We start from the raw sequence: 17,200 nt of genomic DNA on the forward strand, positions 1-17,200 counted from the left end.
AATGTTTTGCTGAGATCTTGGGAAGTTCCTTTTGTCCTCTTTTGTTGTTGTTGTTATCATTTTAACGAGTTTTATTTCTTCACATAGCTTTTGAAAGCTGGTCTGGATTGCTATACATGTTTTCTTGTACCCTCACCCGTATGTGACTAAGTAACAGAGTCAAGAAGCCCAACTTAAGGGCTTACCCTCTTCTGCTCTCTTAATTGCATTCTTTGGTATCTATTTAGTAGAAACTTTTCCCCAGCATCTTGAATGCACACTGTGGCGTGAGTTAGAAATGTTAGGCTGTTAATAGCTTCCCTGGAGAATTAGGACTTGAAAGAATGCTTCGCTACTTTCATCATCAGTTATGCATCGTGAAATGTCACAATTTCTTTTCAGAATTTCTTTATAAGCACAAAGCTGCAAATGTTCATCAATTGATCTATCTCAAACCACTATTAGTTTAGAAACAAGAGGAACATTCTTCAGTAATCCAGGCCAATGAGAACTCGTAAGTCAATTTATACTTCTAAAACTGGCATCGGCACTTCTATAATTAGTGAAGTGTTAGCAAATCCACCTACTCAAGATCTATGCTAAGTCCAACATTTATAGTAGTTCATTTATGGAGCTATTAATATCATGTCTTTCCTCATAGGAATATTTCTACTCTTCATAATTCACTGCAGAGACACTTTTGCTCTATTCTTCCTCTTTTGGAGCTTACATTTCCTTTTTGATTCACTCAGGCCTCAGTGCGTGACAAAGAGTTTTCAAAACAAATTTCGATCTAGAAGGATCATGCGGAGGGATTGCGGCAGGAGTCAGCAGCCCTGGGTTTGGGTTTCTGCCCCATGACTCTCCAGATCTGTGCATAGCATAAATTGCTTTCCTTACCCCAGTGTCTCAGTGAGTCTGTGGGAATTGATGCTTGTAAGTTTTTCCTTTTAAATATAAAACAGAACAGTAATAGCTCTGGATGAAGGAGGGGCCAGGGCCAGGAAGCCTGTCCATTTGGTTGCCCTAGGCTGCTCTGATAAATTCATGAGATGTCCAAAATCTAGCTCTTCTTGAAATATTGGGTGCAGACTTCTAAGACTGTTCTTTCTGTAATATTTTGGGGTTTGTTTTTAATGCACACCCATCAACAGCAGTAAAGTTTTTGTTTTTTTTTTTCCACATCATTCTCAATGTTTGCTGTTTTGTGGGCCCTCCCTTTTAAACGTGGTAGTCCTCCTCATGGTTAGATGGCACTCATTGTAGTTTGGGTAGAAACAACAACTTTTGATATGTTTGCTGCTCATTTGCATAGCTTATTTGGAGAACTATCTGCTCAGATTCTTTGCACATTTGAAAATCAGATTATTTATTTTATTGTTGAATTTCAGTTCTCTGTATTCTGGATATTAATTTATTACAAAAATATGACTTGTAAACTTGGTGTAATGGTGCATGCTTTTATTCCCATCACTTGGAAGATAGAAACAAGTAGATCTCTGATCGAGGTCAGCCTGGTCTACATAGCGAAATATTTTCACTCATCTGGTCGTTTGCCTTCTGCTCTGTTGATATTGGATTTTGAGGTACAAAATTTATCCATAAAGTCTGATTTGTCAGTTATTTCTTACATTGTCTCCTAGCCCAGTGAGATATCACTCCTACTTTTTTCTCTTAGGTCATAAGTCTCACCCTATTTATTTTCAGTTCCCTGTTTATGTTCAACTCTGTTTTCATTTCTTTAGTTGCCCAACTTCTAAACCAGTGTTTCTGAGACTTCAATGTCTACTAAGACAAAGCACAGTGCTGGGTCTCAGTAGCAAGACTCTGAGCTTCGCCAGCCCCCATGTAGACTTCACTACAAACACAGCTCACAGAAGTCACACCACACCCCCATTTCCAGCTGCCCTGTCCTCTGCCTCTGGGTGTTTTGAATTTGAAAGCCGGAAATAAGGTACTGGAGACAGTCAGTGCTTACCCCTTCCCTTGGCTGAGGAAGCAGGAGCTCTGTTCATCTTGTACCTCTTTTGAAAGTTTTCTTCTCAGGACACACATTACTCTTTTACTTGCTTTATCTCCTTCTCTCTCTAAAAAAAGAGCTTAATAAGAGTGGGCTTGGACAGGAAAAGAGCCCAAGGAGTTGATTACAAATCCCTAGAAACTGAATGAGTTCTTCAGCTTTTGGCCATTTATCATGTTGTCCTGTCTTTGTAAGAATTCTGGCAGAAAGAGAACTACTTTTCTTGTCTTCATGTGTTTTATCTATTTTTTGAGAGAAAATTGGTGCCATCTTTTGTCTTTATTATGTTCATCACAGTGTGTCACCCACACTGTGGTTGGTAAGTCAGAAGTGAGCAGAGCCATGGGGACACCACATAGGATGTTGTTTAGAAGCTTGTTAGTTTTAGAAAGTTAGGTTATGATTAGAAATTACAAAATAAAGATTTCCCTTGCCTTTCTGTGCTTTAAGATTTATTCATTCAGTTCTATAACCATCCGTTTCTCCTTATTTCTATTGATAATCTGAACAGAGACCAAAGTTATCCAAATTGATTTATGTTGGAAGGCCAAGTTAATCATTAGCATCCGTCTCTGCTGACTTTAGTGGAGAAGTCTGCCTGTGGAGTCCATTTTTGGTTTAGTTGTCTGAGAGCAAGTATACGTAGCCATTCAGACATTTGCCATCAAATACTTACTGGCTGTCTATTTTTGTGGAGCACACCATACTAGGCAGTGGGAATACAAAACTGAGCAAAACACGGCCACAGTTTTTAAAGAATCCAGGCAGAGCAGTGGCAGGGGCACACAAATAAATAACTTTGAAGACAAAAGAAGTTTTACCGAGTGCGGAGTTGGGATGACTAGCTGGCGAGTGCAGAGGAAGGCATTACCTCAGGTGACAGTGCTGGGTGTCTCAAGGAGATGAAACAGACTTCAAAGACTTGGGGTGGGGAAAGGGGAGGGCAATCAGGATTGAGTGTCGGTGTGTGATGTGGGGACCTGCCATAGTTGAGGAGTAGAGAAGAATGAGATTAGAAAGATACCTCAGTGGAGCCTGCATGTGAGGCCATTGCAGACAAGAAAGGGCTTTTTAGGCTAGAGCAGTGGTTCTTAACCTTTCTAACGTTGCAACCCTTTAATACAGTTCCTCATGTTGTGGTGACCCCACAACCATAAAACTGTTTTTGTTGCTGCTTCATAACTGTAATTTTGCTAATGTTATGAATCATAATGTAAATATTGTTGGAGATACAGATTTGTCAAAGGGTTTGCGACCCACAGGTTGAGAACCACTGGGCTAGAGAAAGGCTCAGTCCTACCTGCTTCTCAGAACCCATTTCTACTCAGGACCCTGTCCTAGAGCCAGTTCCAGATGTAGTTCAAGCCTTTCATTCTCTTTCTTCCCCTTTCCCTGCAGAGCTCCAGGGTGGCATTTATGTTCTATAGATAATATCAATATGCAAATCAAAAAATCAGTGGTCACTACAAAGGGAGAGTTTGTAGCAGACGCCATTCTGTCTTTTAACACCTGTAGCTTGTGTTGGTCTCCATTTAATAAAGGTGTAGTGCTAGGTAGCTGGAATAACTTGGAAGTACGTACTGCCTAATTGCTGTGGGCACCAGACAGTCCAAGCCACGAGAGCTGCTGAGTGTAATTGAGTAGTTTTCACTTCTAAGGTCTTTCTGTTTCTGTCTTCATGCCCAGAATTGCCTAAGAACAACCTCTAAACCCCAGAACCCAAAGCAACATGGAGAGGAAAAGATGAGAGGGAAGGAGAGGAGAGAAGAGAAGAGAGGGGAGGGAAGGGGAGGGGAGGGGAGGGGTAGGGAGAATAGTTTTAATACCAGGAAGAGTGGTCTGGTAGAGGAAGTGATAGCAGGCCAACTCTCGAAAGAGTAAGAGAAGTGAAACTCCCATTTGTTGAATACGTGCTTTCTGACGGGTTCTGTGCTTGGCACTTTCACATTCATTTGGAAAGCTGTGCAAGCCTGTTGCTTCCCATAATACCCACATTTGGCATGTCATATGGAAAAAAAACAAAAACATGTAATCTCTTTGCTAGTTTTTTTTTCTATAGCTAAAAGTTCACCATATTTGGGCAGTTCTCAAGTTGCAGGACAGACTTGCAAAAAATTTCGTGTATTCAAAAAGCATATTGCTGTGAATATTCCACTTTTAACTTAGATATTTCGTACTGTTCTGATCTTTGTGTGAGGCGAAGCATAGAGCAGAAAGGTGTCTTGAGCCCCAGAGTGGGTTGGAGTGCTGTTTCTCGTCCATCAAAATGGGAGGCAGCAAATCCAGAGACAGCCTAGCTTCTGCCAAAGCCAGCACTGCTGCAGGAGACATCTAAAAGGCTTTCTCCTGTATCACATGTAGCTCATGGATCACATCTTCACCTAAGGACCTCTGAGGTTATGATTAAGGGCCCAGCATTACATAGCGTGTAATAAATATTTCAGCAACACAGAGATAACCTCTTTTTCCCCTCTCTTTAGAACTCCTGTAGATTTGCCACGGAATCATTCATATCAGTCAGTTCAATAATTTTTTAAAATGTGGGTTATAAGCAAAGAAAACCACTTCAAACCAACATAGGCATCTAGGGCAATTTATTAGCTTTCTAAAGCCAGGAGCAGACTGAATAGCCAAACCACAATAATTGAAGGGACACAGCTGGATGGACCCAAGGGAATAAAGTATCAAATGGTGCCAAAACTGGCCTCTTGCTTTCCCGTTTCTCTGAGTGAGTTGGCGTCATTGTCCTCCATCGCAGCCTGGCTTTGTTCATGTGTGGGAAACATGGCTGCTGCATATTCTTTTTGATTCTTTAGAGTGACTGGCCCATACTTAGTTACAAATCCTGAAGAAAGCACCAGCCTTGTCTTAGCCCTACCAGATGTTCCCAAGGTATAAGAAGATAGTGTGCTATGCAGTGTTCCCCATCTTTACTGTTGTAAGGACTAGACTTGGGAGTGGCATGCAGAAGAGTGATGTCTGTTAGAGAAGAGAAGGGTAAGGCAGGCACATCATGGTAACTACCATATCAACTGACCCTTTAAGTCTGTGTCTTTCTGCTGCTTACAGAACACTGCATAAAGACTTTAAGTTAAAAAAAAAATCTTCTTTCTTAAGTTGTAGCGGCATGGGAATTGGTGTTCACATCTGTTCTATAGGTCTAAATAAAGTTTCACTGTTGCATTCATTTGTTTTATTTAATTCTTGAATAAAAATCAGGTTCAAGGTTTGTACTGGTATACCTAGATAAAACTATAATTTAGAGGTCTCCCAAAATGCAGGTCAATGTAACTTGTTAACCAGTTACAGGAATTGCTGCCTTAAACAAACCCAAAGGCTCTTGTGAGATTCATAAAGAGTAGAGTTATTGAAGAATCAGGAAAAGCCGATGTTTCATATTCTCTCTCAAAAGCTCTGATGAGTAGAGAAGTTGGCAGAAGCAAGAAACACCTTTTGCTGCCAGTGAGAACCCAAGCGGTGGCAACCTTCACCCAGCCTCTTCCAGCCTCATGGAGGAGGTGCACTGCACAGCTGTAAGAGCAGATCCAGGCTACCCAGAGAAGAATGGGGGCCCTCAGTGTGTGTGTGTGTATGTGTGTGTGTGTGTGTGTGTGTGTGTGTGTGTGTGTTTACTGATGGGACAGTAATTGACCAAGAAAAGTCTTTATCATCATTATTTTAAAAGAGCCAGCCCCCTTCACCCCAGTTTACTTGAACAACATGTGTTTTGCTTTAGCTTTCTAAACAGCAGTTATACCCAACATATTAAGGGTAAGCACAACTTCACAAGCAGATTCCTGAATAAGTGAAAGCTGTGCTGTGGCCTCTGTTTCAGGAAAAGAGTCAAGACACACATTTGGGAAAGCCCAAACCCATACTGGATCTTGACTTCTGGGAGTAATGAACTCAGTGGGTCACATTTGGAAGGCACAGGCAGGTGGTAACAGGTCATTATCAAATTGGGTTTTGTTTTTCATTTGTTTATTTTTTTTATTTTTTATTTTTTTTTTTTTGTTTTTCGAGACAGGGTTTCTCTGTGGTTTTTGGAGCCTGTCCTGGAACTAGCTCTGTAGACCAGGCTGGTCTCGAACTCACAGAGATCCGCCTGCCTCTGCCTCCTGAGTGCTGGGATTAAAGGCGTGCGCCACCACCACCCGGCCTCATTTGTTTATTTTTTATTTTTATTTATTTTTTATTTTTAGGAACTTTGGTTATCGCTCTCTGACCTGACAGCCAGTCAGCACTTCGTATTTTCACTGAGTGGAATGCGTCTAACTGTATATTAGTGAAGGAAGGCTGATATTATGATGTTAGAACTTGATGATCCTTACCAGTGCCCTTGGAGAAACAATCCTGTTTCCTTGAGTCCATGTAAAGGTCAAATGAATACATTTTATTTGGCAGTGTGGCATCTGTAGCCTTTAGTAATTATATTGTTATGACTTAATTTCTTTCTCTCTAGTTTCCAAAAATAAACAGTAAATACGCAATTTTTGCATATTTCTATCTGTTTTGAATACCCACAGAATGCCAATTTCAGGCAGGGCTCCTGCTCCGGGTAACAATGATGTAAGAAATGGGTGCTCATGATATTTTGGAGCATACAGTGTTTAGACACTAAATGGGCAACAACAAAATGCATAGTAACTCTTTGCTGCCTTTCCTTCACGTGGCTGACCACGCTTTTTATGCCCTTCTTTGAACACTGATCTGAATCTTTCTTGTGCTCAATGAGTGGGGGTTATGGCATCATTTCTCAGTCTAGATTCTGAGTCAACAAACAAATTCAAAATTCATGCACATCATTTAATCTCTTTGAACTTCAATTTCATCTCCAAGTGAGAATAATAAGACCTACTTTATAAGATTGTTGAAGCACTAATAAAATGACAGTTGACTAATGAGACTGAATAAATTATTGTTAGACATGACAAGATGGAAGATATGTCTTGTTATAGTTTGAATATGAAGTCCCCCCCAAAGGGTTCATGTACTGAATGCTTCCTTGCCTACTCACTTTAGTAACTTAGGGAAATTTTAGGGGGTAGCAGTGGCAGGACAAAGAATATGACTGGGAATGTGACTTTGAAGGCTATACTTGGTTTGTGTGTCTGTCTCTGTGCCTGTGTCTGTCTATCCCTCTCTCCTACCTACCAGTCATGAAATGAACAGCCCCCACCATGAAGTACTGCTTCTCTAACAGGCTCAGATACACAGAGCCATATGACTGTAGCCTGAAGTCTCTGAAACCCTAAACCAGTCAGTCTTTCATCTCCTATGTTGTTCCCGTCAGGTGTTCTGTTTAGTGGTGCATGTTCACCAACATGGATTTCTACTCTGTCCTCAAGAAACTGATAGTCTCTTTGGACTATAAAGCCCCACCACATAGTATGGAGAATTCGTGAAACAGCATTGTGCAAGGAGCCCAGGAAGGCTATGAATCATTATACAGTTGAAAACAATATTAATAGAACAGGCAAATCCACAGCTTGATAGAATTAAAAATATTAAAAAAATACCAGCTAAGAAAAGAAATGTTCTTTGTAGATAGATTAGCAGTGTAACATGCTTGCTGAACAAGGCAAAGGACCTGAGTTCAAATCACCATTACCCCTTTATGCCAGGATATGGGTATGGCTGTGCCCGTGTATATAACACCAGCCTGGGGTGGGTGACAGGGAAGAGAGGAGGATCCTTAAGTCTTGCTGGTCACCAACTGAGTTCCAGGTTCAACAAGAACCTGTCTCAAAGTAATAAGGCTGAAGGTGATCGAGTCGTAATCTGACGTCCTTCTTTGAGCTCCATGTACACTCAGAAATACAATACCCTCTCACATATGTGCATACAACACACACAGAGAGAGAGAGAGGAGAGAGAGAGAGAGAGAGAGAGAGAGAGAGAGAGAGAGAGGGAGAGAGGGAGGAAGGGCGGGCGGGGGTGGGAGAGGGAGGGTGAGTGAGCTTTTTGATAAAAGGAATGATGTGTAGAGGTATTAGATAAGATCTAGAAAAAATGAATGGAGGATGGTCACGTTTATCTGGATTAGGCAGATAAATACCCACTTGACAAAACTAATCAGAAATGACTGGTAAATACTACCTGCGTAAAGTGTCTCTGCCTGCCCCCCTTCTCATTTAAACAAGAATTCAACACTCGGTGAGATGAGTGGTAATTGAGCCTTCAGAATTCTTGACCCAGTGAATGCTTCAGCACTCCAGTGTGTGGAAAGGAGCTCAGGATTGGGAACCACCAGCAGCAGGAGTGAGGCACAGGGAGACCCAGCTATGTCTTTTTGACCCAACTTTCTGATCTTGCTTTTGGATTTGTTTGTCTTCATGACTTTCTCTGGCACCTGTATATTTCTCGGCATTTGAATGAAGAGAAAGGGGACTAAATTCAAAACTATTTATTGCATCATGGGACAGAATAACCAAGGTCTTATGCACATCATTTTATTCTTAAATATATTCCTTCTGCCTATATTCAGTCATGTTTGTACCGTCTTTACTGTCATGTGTTAATGCCAGTGGGCTCCACAGTCAGATCTTGCTCAGGAGTTCTTCTGCTGATATGCAGCGCCATGATCAGGGGGACCTTTCTTTCTCAATCCCTGTCTTACGTGATGAAGGGCCACCCCCAATCTCTGTTTGACCCTCTTTGACCTCCTTATCCCCTACTTTATTTTAACTTTCCTCTGTAACATTTGCAACATAATATGCTTTTTATTTATTTATAAGAGAATCTTTCTCCCACCTGAAAAAAAAAAGTGACTTGAAGAATCTGGATTTTGTGAACTGAGGATGCTGACTCTATATTGCATAATGGAGCACCTGACATAACAAACCTCTCAGGCTGTCTCTGGATAAGATTTTATTAGAAATGTTTAGTTTGTTTGTACCTTGTCAAAAACCTCATAGTGTTTGTATAAACAGTATTCGGCCCTATTTTATGGTCACCCTAGGAATCATAGTCAGTCTCTAACCTTGGTTAGTGTCACTTCAGATGTACTCAGATGGTGCAGACCAGATTTCTGACATATTATATAATAGCTTTATTATAATCTCTTATGCCCACTGACTTTGTCAGTAATGCTTATAGATTGGGTGAAAGCATTTCTGAATTGAGAAATACAGTAGCTTTTTTTTACAGTCCTCCCATGTGACCCATGGCTAATAACATTTTTGGTTCAGCTAATGTCTGTTAGTTAATTGGTAGTTTGTACCCATAGCGACACTAATGTTTCCAACATATAGGAACTTGTTTAATGGCTTCTGTCTTAAAACGATTAGCATATCAAAGGATTACCACATAATGATAAATTAGACTTGTATTTACTTTCATTTCCAGAGTTAATTGTTATTTTTTCTGTAGTCTTTTGATATTTGCAGAGAGCCTCTATTGAGAATAATCATGCAAGTGAATCATGGCCCAAAACAAAATGTTGACTCATTATATTAGATGTAGCCTTGACTGGTACCATTTTTCAAATTTGAGTTTTCTTTAATATAAGTGATTATAGTTTCAGACACTTAAGATAAACACTGAGGATCTTCCTAGTTGAAGGGACTTCCTGTTTAGTTTTATACAATGTACCTGAAACTCAAAGAGTTTTCAGAGTAGAAAAGCAAGCACAGCGGTTAATTCCATTCATTTGCTTGTTCTGTTATCCCTGTATTCATCGTTCTGGGTTTCAGTATGTTTCACAGCTGGGATGCTGAAGCTTTCCGACACTCAAGAACTCACCTGTTCTGAATATTCATTGTGAATATCAGAAACTCCCTTTTGTCATAGCCACAGGCTGAGCCAGAGTTGCTTTGGGGTCTCAGCAGACTATCATAGCTATTATTACCTTGCCATGTATGTGTGAGTGCCTGACACACTTTTGTGGAGGAAGAAGGCAACATTTTGTAGTTTTAGCAGATTTTGCGTCTTTTCCTCCTGTTTTAGCCTGTGGCAGTTTCAAATGGCACAGATAGAAGCTCTGAAAATGTATACTTGTTCATTTTAAAATGTCCCTTACTACGTTTTAACCATCCCCTGTTTTCCAAATGCTGCCATTAGTGGTTACAATAATCATCTGTAATGCTAGCTTCTAAGAACGACGGTACAGGAGCCTCTTTTCTAATTTCCCAGATGGGAGGGAACACATGTACGAGCCTGTTGGAATTGCAGAAACTGGAAACAGCACTGTGTGGATTTGTATTTTTGGAACTCTTTGGGCTTATTTAAGCACCCCAAACCGAACCCAGCTATCCATTAGGAGTCAGATACCAATTCAAGGAAAATCCGGGTTTCTTACCAAGAGGAGCAAAGCGCTGCAGTAGCTCAGAAGACAGATAGAAACAACCGGACCTGTGGCTCAGGCACCTTTTCTGCAGACCATCAGATGTAAGGGTTGACCATGGAAACCAGAGTCATCCTTTTGAAGGATTGTCTTCAAGCATTTGTCTTCTTTATTTGAATGATAGTGAAGAGGAAAATTTAAAAGGTGGTAAGAGAAATAAGAAATTATCCATAGGATATGGAATGAAGCTGCCAGTGATAAAGAACCTCGGTGGCCCCTGGGATTTTTTTTTTTTCTGTAGTGTGTTTTTGCAGGGTTTGTGACCTGGATCATAGCTTCCAACTTTGACGTGTCACAGTGGAACCCCAAGGCTGACACTGGCAGTCAGTGTGGTTTCTTTTCTTTATTTTCCTCATGTCTGCCACTCTAAACATGATGAGCCCTCTACCCTTGGATCACAGGCTGAAGCTATGTAGATGGCATTTCTTTGATCTTGGATATTCTTTAAGTGTTAGAGTCACATAATTAGGTGGATTCTGAGTGTTGAGTATTCTAAATATTTTTTCTCCGTTTCATTCCTCATTTTATAGATAAGAGGATTCTATGTTGAATATTTTACATTATATAAAAGAACAAGGATACATAAGAAAGTTTAGACTCTCATTCTGGGCTCTGCAGTTAAAACCATCAATCCCTATAAAACTTTGTTGTCAGGGGAGGGACAAGGGTCAGCACTTTGTCTCCAGACTTCACTGCTGATAGTGCCTGCAGAAAGCAGTTCCAAAAGTTATCATTAGATGCAGAGAACAAAAGGCAAGAATTCATATTTGTTAGTCTTTTGACTTGTACAGTCAGCCAACATGGGGTTTGTACTGCCAAGCACTGGTCGGCCTGGTTCTTCTCACTGCATCCTCTTCCTCCTCCCTCCCCTCGTTTGAATAAAGCAAGCAAGTGAGCAAACAAGCAGAAAGTCATGCTTCTTCATGTCATGAGGCATAAAATATATTCTATATTTTCCTGAAAATATAGCATTAAATGAAAAACTAAAGCAATATTAATGTCATGTTATTGCCTAGACTTAATTTCATTTGTAAAAATATCTGAATTTTTCTGTGAAGAGCCTCAAAAAATGCCTGAAGCTAGAATGAGAGAAAATACATACAACACATGCTGTAGGAGAAGGCTAATAAAATTATATATATAACACATGCTGTAGGAGAAGGCTAATAAAATTATTAGCCAACGCTAAAGATCTGAATGCCTTAAAGACAGGCCAACAGTGGGCTTCTCGTTATACAGAACAAATGTGGATGTCCAAGAAACAAGTGAAAAGTTGCTTCAGCTCAACACTGAATCTGAACTGGGATACTGTCTCCACTGTCAAACTGCCAATACTAATTTAAAAAGAATGAGAGAGTGATGGCAGTGTTAGCACATTACCACTGCACAGGGAGGCAGCAGACTCGCGCACACTGTTGTCCATATGCATTGGCCCAAATCTGCGTTTCTGGAAATTGTTCAGTTAAAACAATCCAAGTCTAATCCAATATAAATTCTACTGAAATATAAGGTATTTGTGACCTTTAAACTTAGCTTCAGTTACCTATTAAGAAATAGGCATATTACTACTAATGACTATATACACATATGCAAGATACATCAATGCATTATCAAGTGGCTAAGAATTGCAAGCAACATGAAGTTCTGTTCCTAGGGAAATGGTTAACAAGAAGACATATGCATGCTGGCAGATAGTATGCTACTGTGAAAAAAGCAATTAGTAGAGTGATGTCTATAATAGGATCCCATTAGGGAAAACAAAATAGGAGGTTAAAGAGGTGTGTATGTGTGTGTGTGTGTGTGTGTGTGTGTGTGTGTGTGTGTTTAAGTGCTAGGAAAGCTGACCGAGGTAACACTGTTAATATTGATTACTTTGAAAAATAAGTGGCAGGCAGCAATGGAAGAACTAATTTTAAAATAAATTCCTATATGGTTGGGCTTGTTTAAAGAAAAAAGACCAATTTTTGTAGTGTAAAACCAATGAACCAAACAAACAAAAAACAATTTAAGAACTTAAAAAGAGAAAGATGAACATGGAATAGCCAAAAGCATGAGACAGAAAATCAGAATCATGTTTTTTAGAATTAAAAAAGGAAGAAATGAGAGAAGATCCCTTGGAGGCCAGCGGCCATCCTTGTGGCGAGCTGCCAGAGAGCAGACGAGCCGGAGGCAGAGCTCGCACTGTGTAAGTAGGTGTCCTGGGAAGTTGGTACATTGACCAACACAGTCCTAGGGTATGCCAGTGATCCAGGACATGGCTTTTTTTTAACTCTTTCCACTCAAGGCTCCTTTTTACCTGATAACTTCTTATACAACCCTGTTTATAAAGCTGTATAAAATGTGTATACATGTCAAACATTTGTTGATAAATGTCTTAAGAAAATATGTTTCAAAGAAAAATTTTGGTAGACACGTAATTTTACAATGTATTTAAATCAAAAGCAAATTTACATACTGGTGAGTTGGTGCATTTGTTTATTTTTACATAAAGACAGAAGTCTTGGGTGAATATTTAAATTGATGAACATTTTGATCTTGTCACCTTCAATGTTACGGATACATTTTTTTTGTATAATATAAGGCACAAAATAGCAGAGACATGGTTAGAGAATTGAGAATTGTTGAAAATTCTATCCTAAACCAAAACCACAATTAATTGAGACTTTTTTAAAAACTGAAACTCAAGTCAGCAATTAAAACAACAGTTCTTAAAATCAGATATTATAATTCAGTAGAATCCCAAACTACACTGATTTGGTACTTGCTGAGGAATGTTGTAGAAAAATAGTCTTTGTTTTTGTAATTAAGTCATTGTGTTTCTATAAAACCACTATAGCTCATGACATACAGTGTCTCAAGTCTGAGCTCAGCTGTTTCAGGACATTATAGCTCATGACATACAGTGTCTCAAGTCTGAGCTCAGCTGTTTCAGGACATATTCCTGGTATGTATGGTATGATGGGATACACAGTACAAAGTGTACAAGTTGTATGTTAGGACCAGGACATGAGGTCGCACATGCCTCGTGGACAAGCTCTGCTCAAAACACCTTGGATCAACTTTACATTTGACTTTGAATTAAACTTTGCTTATTGCCTGTTCAGAAACTTTTTCCTTTTGTCAAGATTTTTGTGCCTCCCTCAGTTTGTTACATTGAGCCTATGTAGAGCCCAGCATGATTCTCCTCCTCTCTTCTAGTTTCTGTGTTTCATCCAGAGCAGGCAATTGACTCAGCAGAAAGGTCTGAGCCCATTAAGGCATCCGTTTTACAGTTGGTCTTCTGGTTTCCACAAACTACAAGTGCTCCATGGGCCTGTGGGCACAGACGCTGAGCCATGCGCTCTTCAGCTCCAGTTATATCTTGGGTGTTTGAACCCAGTGGGAACTGTGCGGGCTTGCTTCCTGCTTATGGTGGGGCTCCTGCTGTAGCTGCTATTGGAGAGTAAGGTTTCTGCCTCTGTGAGGCAGAGGCAGAGTGTGGGGATGGTTCAAATTACACCTCTGCCATCTTGACCTGATCTTGTCCACCCTTATTTGGAATTTGCGACATTCTTGTATAGCCCCCATCCTAACCTTGGAAGCAAAGAACTGGCCCTTTGAGCAGCTTTAAGACAGAAGCAAGACATGGGTGTGGGTTGTTTCTTTGGTGTTTCTCAGCTTTCTGTGTTTGCTGTGCTTCTCAATGTAGCCGCTCATCTCATGCAGGCAGCCAGGACCCTCCAGTGTGTCCACTGTGCTCTAGGCTGGTGAGCAAATTCTGTAGCAGGGAGATGTAGACATGGGGCCAAGGCCCAGGCAGTGGAAAGCTCAGCCATGGAGATGGCTGCAGCAAGTGGAACTGACATATTCCTAAATAACCCGTACTTCTTATTTCCTTCTAATTTCTATTTTTAAAGCATGTGAGAGACTTGACAATGCTTGTCCCTGTGTGCACATGTCACACATGCACAGTAAGAAACTAGGGAAGGGTACTGAAGATGTCCATGCTGAGCAGTATGTGTGTTGACCAGCTTCCCAAGATGCGGGAAAGAGTGGGACTTGGGCAGATGGAGGCCTCTGAAGCTCTCAGTGCTCACACACAGATCAGGCCTAGGCTGGGACCCTTTCCTTTTTTGGCTGAACCTCCTGCCCCCAGGACCTGAAAACTGATTGAAAATTACAGGTCAGTTTTTACCATTCCTAACCTGAGAACGACATCCATTCTAGTGTTTTAGATTTTGTACTTGACCTGGAACACTGCCGGGTTATTAGGGGTTATGGAAATATGGTATATCAGATTAAAGTTGATATGCTTTAGAGTTACTCTGATTCAGCAGCATCAGAACTCTGACAGATAGCTTGGTACTTGGCACATAGTTAAAAGTTCCCAGTTTTGATTCAGTCCACTTCATCTGTGCATCATCAATACTTCATCAAATTAGTTCTGATATTCAGTTGTGAGTCCGATGTTCAATACTTATCAATTCAGTTAACCACTAACCTCCAGGTGTCCTCTGACCAGCAATTGTAATTATTGGATAAATAGGGAGTTTGTCTTAAAACATTCTCATAACTGGACATAATTGATAAGTGTATGTTGCCGTTCCCAAGTAAATCATCTACCCTTACTTTGTTAAAGTGGGATGTGTACCTACCCTACCCAGCCTTTTGTTTATGTAGTGGCTGGTGTATTTTCTACTTCACAGAAATATACTTCCTCTGGATTTTTGCTATTTAAATAACGTATAGCATATTACAAAAGTAGGTATAATGAGGTTATTTTAATATTTTTCTGGTGTTCTAAGATATAAATTATGTTTTTAGAAATGTATGTATTGGATGTGTTAACTCTGCTTCTGTCTAATCTGCTACCATCACATTCGTTCCCCTGCTTCCTACATGGAAACAAGTGAAATAGTTGAGGACTGTGTGCTTTATTGTGGTAGGCTTTGGTCAAGAAGTTTAACAGGCACCAACCTTGAGGAGTGAGGCAAGGGTATGCTAGACCGTTGAATGAAGACAACTCATGACCATGGTTTCATGCCAGTAGGCTATGAGCTCATCACTGATAAGATCCTAGAGTAAGCTGGGCATGATGATATAGGTTCTAAACTTGACTTCTGGGAGGCAGGGAGATCTTGAATTTGAGGCCAGGTTGGGCTACATAATGGGACCCTGTCTCAAAAAACCAAAAGTGTGTTGGCCGGGCGGTGGTGGCGCACGCCTTTAATCCCAGCACTCGGGAGGCAGAGACAGGCGGATCTCTGTGAGTTCGAGGCCAGCCTGGTCTACAAGAGCTAGTTCCAGGACAGGAACCAAAAAGCTACGGAGAAACCCTGTCTCGAAAATCAAAAAAAGAAAAAAGAAAAAAAAAAAACCAAAAGTGTTCCTAGAACAGGTGCTCATATTGTTTTTCACTTCCTTTCTAAGGATGTAAATGAAGACCCTGGAGAAGATGTGGCCCTCCTTTCTGTCAGTTTTGAGGATACTGAAGCCACCCAAGTGTACCCCAAGTTGTACTTGTCACCCCGAATTGAGCAGTAAGTGTCAGTGTCATTGACCTAATGAGCCAGATGCTTCTACTTAGTAAGCCATCTGTCTCGCTTTTATGAAGTGTGAGCTCTTAATTTTTTTTTAATGTTTTCTTTTCTCAGAAATTTGTTTATTTGGGGACTTTTTAAAAGATGTTTTTCTTTTGTGTGGTCACAAGTCCACACACCTGAGTGTAAGTGCAGCTCTTGAATGGACGTATACACAGAGGCCAGAAGAGGGCATCAAGTCCTCTGGAGCTGGAGTTACAGGCCGTTGTAAGCTGTGCCATGTGGGTACTGGGATTTGAACCAGGCCCTCTGCAGGAGTAGCCAGTGCTCAACTGCTAAGCCGGCTCTCCAGCTCTGGGTTGAAAGCATTGGTAGCAGAGTACATGCAGATAGTCTTTGCAAGGTTATTCTTTTAGTGAATCTTATTAATGCAATTTATAGTCTCTCTATTGCACCTCTGAATCCTTGAGAGAATTGTAGGTACAGCAAGTCCAAATTGCTACTGTCTTGGGGTGTCCCCAGGGGGAAGCAGGAGCTATAGCCTGAGGAGGACTGCTGAATAATGTCTGGCCTAACTTATATATTTGAAACTGTCAGAGTTATTCTTTAGGATATTAAGCAAGAAGTTAATCAGGAACTGATAAAGGTAATATTAAAAGTAGATATTTTAAAATGATGATGGTCTTTCTTTGTTTAAATAGCTCTGTATGGTTTTATGCGCTGCCCAGTCACATAGTCCAAACAGCTTGCTATCATGCTTGTGTCTAACCAAGTAACTTTTCTCATTAGGAATGGGTTTTATAAAGACTCCCTTCACAATGTGCTTATTGTTGGCTAAATGCTTTAGTAATTTATTCCACTTCAAAGGATGCTGAGGTTCATTAAAAATGGATCATAAACAGATTTGGTTGGGAACTTCTGACAAGACACATTTTTCATCAACAGAGAATTTTTTACAGGTTCTGACTGAAATGCATTATTAGAGTTCCCTGTAGGTCATTTAGTCAGAGTTGGCAGATTTCTGTCTGAGACTAGATGTGCTTGTCATCTGACATTAATATACTGAGCCGTCTTCATGCCCTCTGACCTCAGCTGCTATAAGTTGTGAGTCATGGACACCCCATCTTACAAACTGATAGGATGCAGCTGCTTCTACCCAAATGTGGGAGATTGTGAAAGTCTGTGATGTACAGGCATTCTCTCGTTTATTTATATATCTCCAATAGCAGCTAGAGTGGGGTGTTTTACAGTAGCAAGACTGTATTTTGCCCTGCCCAGTGCATGAATTTTTAACTTAAAATACTGACCCATGTTAATCAAAGGCCATATAAGCTGGAG

The 17,200-nt window shown here is 40.5% G+C and overlaps 1 protein-coding gene across 2 annotated transcripts in view; it reads left to right on the forward strand.

Annotated features, from left to right (window-relative positions):
- Babam2 (BRISC and BRCA1 A complex member 2) overlaps window positions 1-17,200 on the forward strand; it is a 383,311-nt gene that overhangs the window by 202,640 nt on the left and 163,471 nt on the right. For both annotated transcript variants that reach the window (XM_041631115.1, XM_041631116.1), the window contains exon 7: window positions 15,753-15,862. In XM_041631115.1, coding sequence (XP_041487049.1) covers window positions 15,753-15,862 — 110 coding nt within the window. The remainder of the gene's footprint in view (window positions 1-15,752; window positions 15,863-17,200) is intronic.

The sequence above is a fragment of the Microtus oregoni genome, unplaced genomic scaffold (genome assembly GCF_018167655.1).
Source record: "Microtus oregoni isolate MIOR12 unplaced genomic scaffold, Mior012 000036F_ref0000092, whole genome shotgun sequence".
NCBI classification, from domain to species: Eukaryota; Metazoa; Chordata; class Mammalia; order Rodentia; family Cricetidae; genus Microtus; species Microtus oregoni.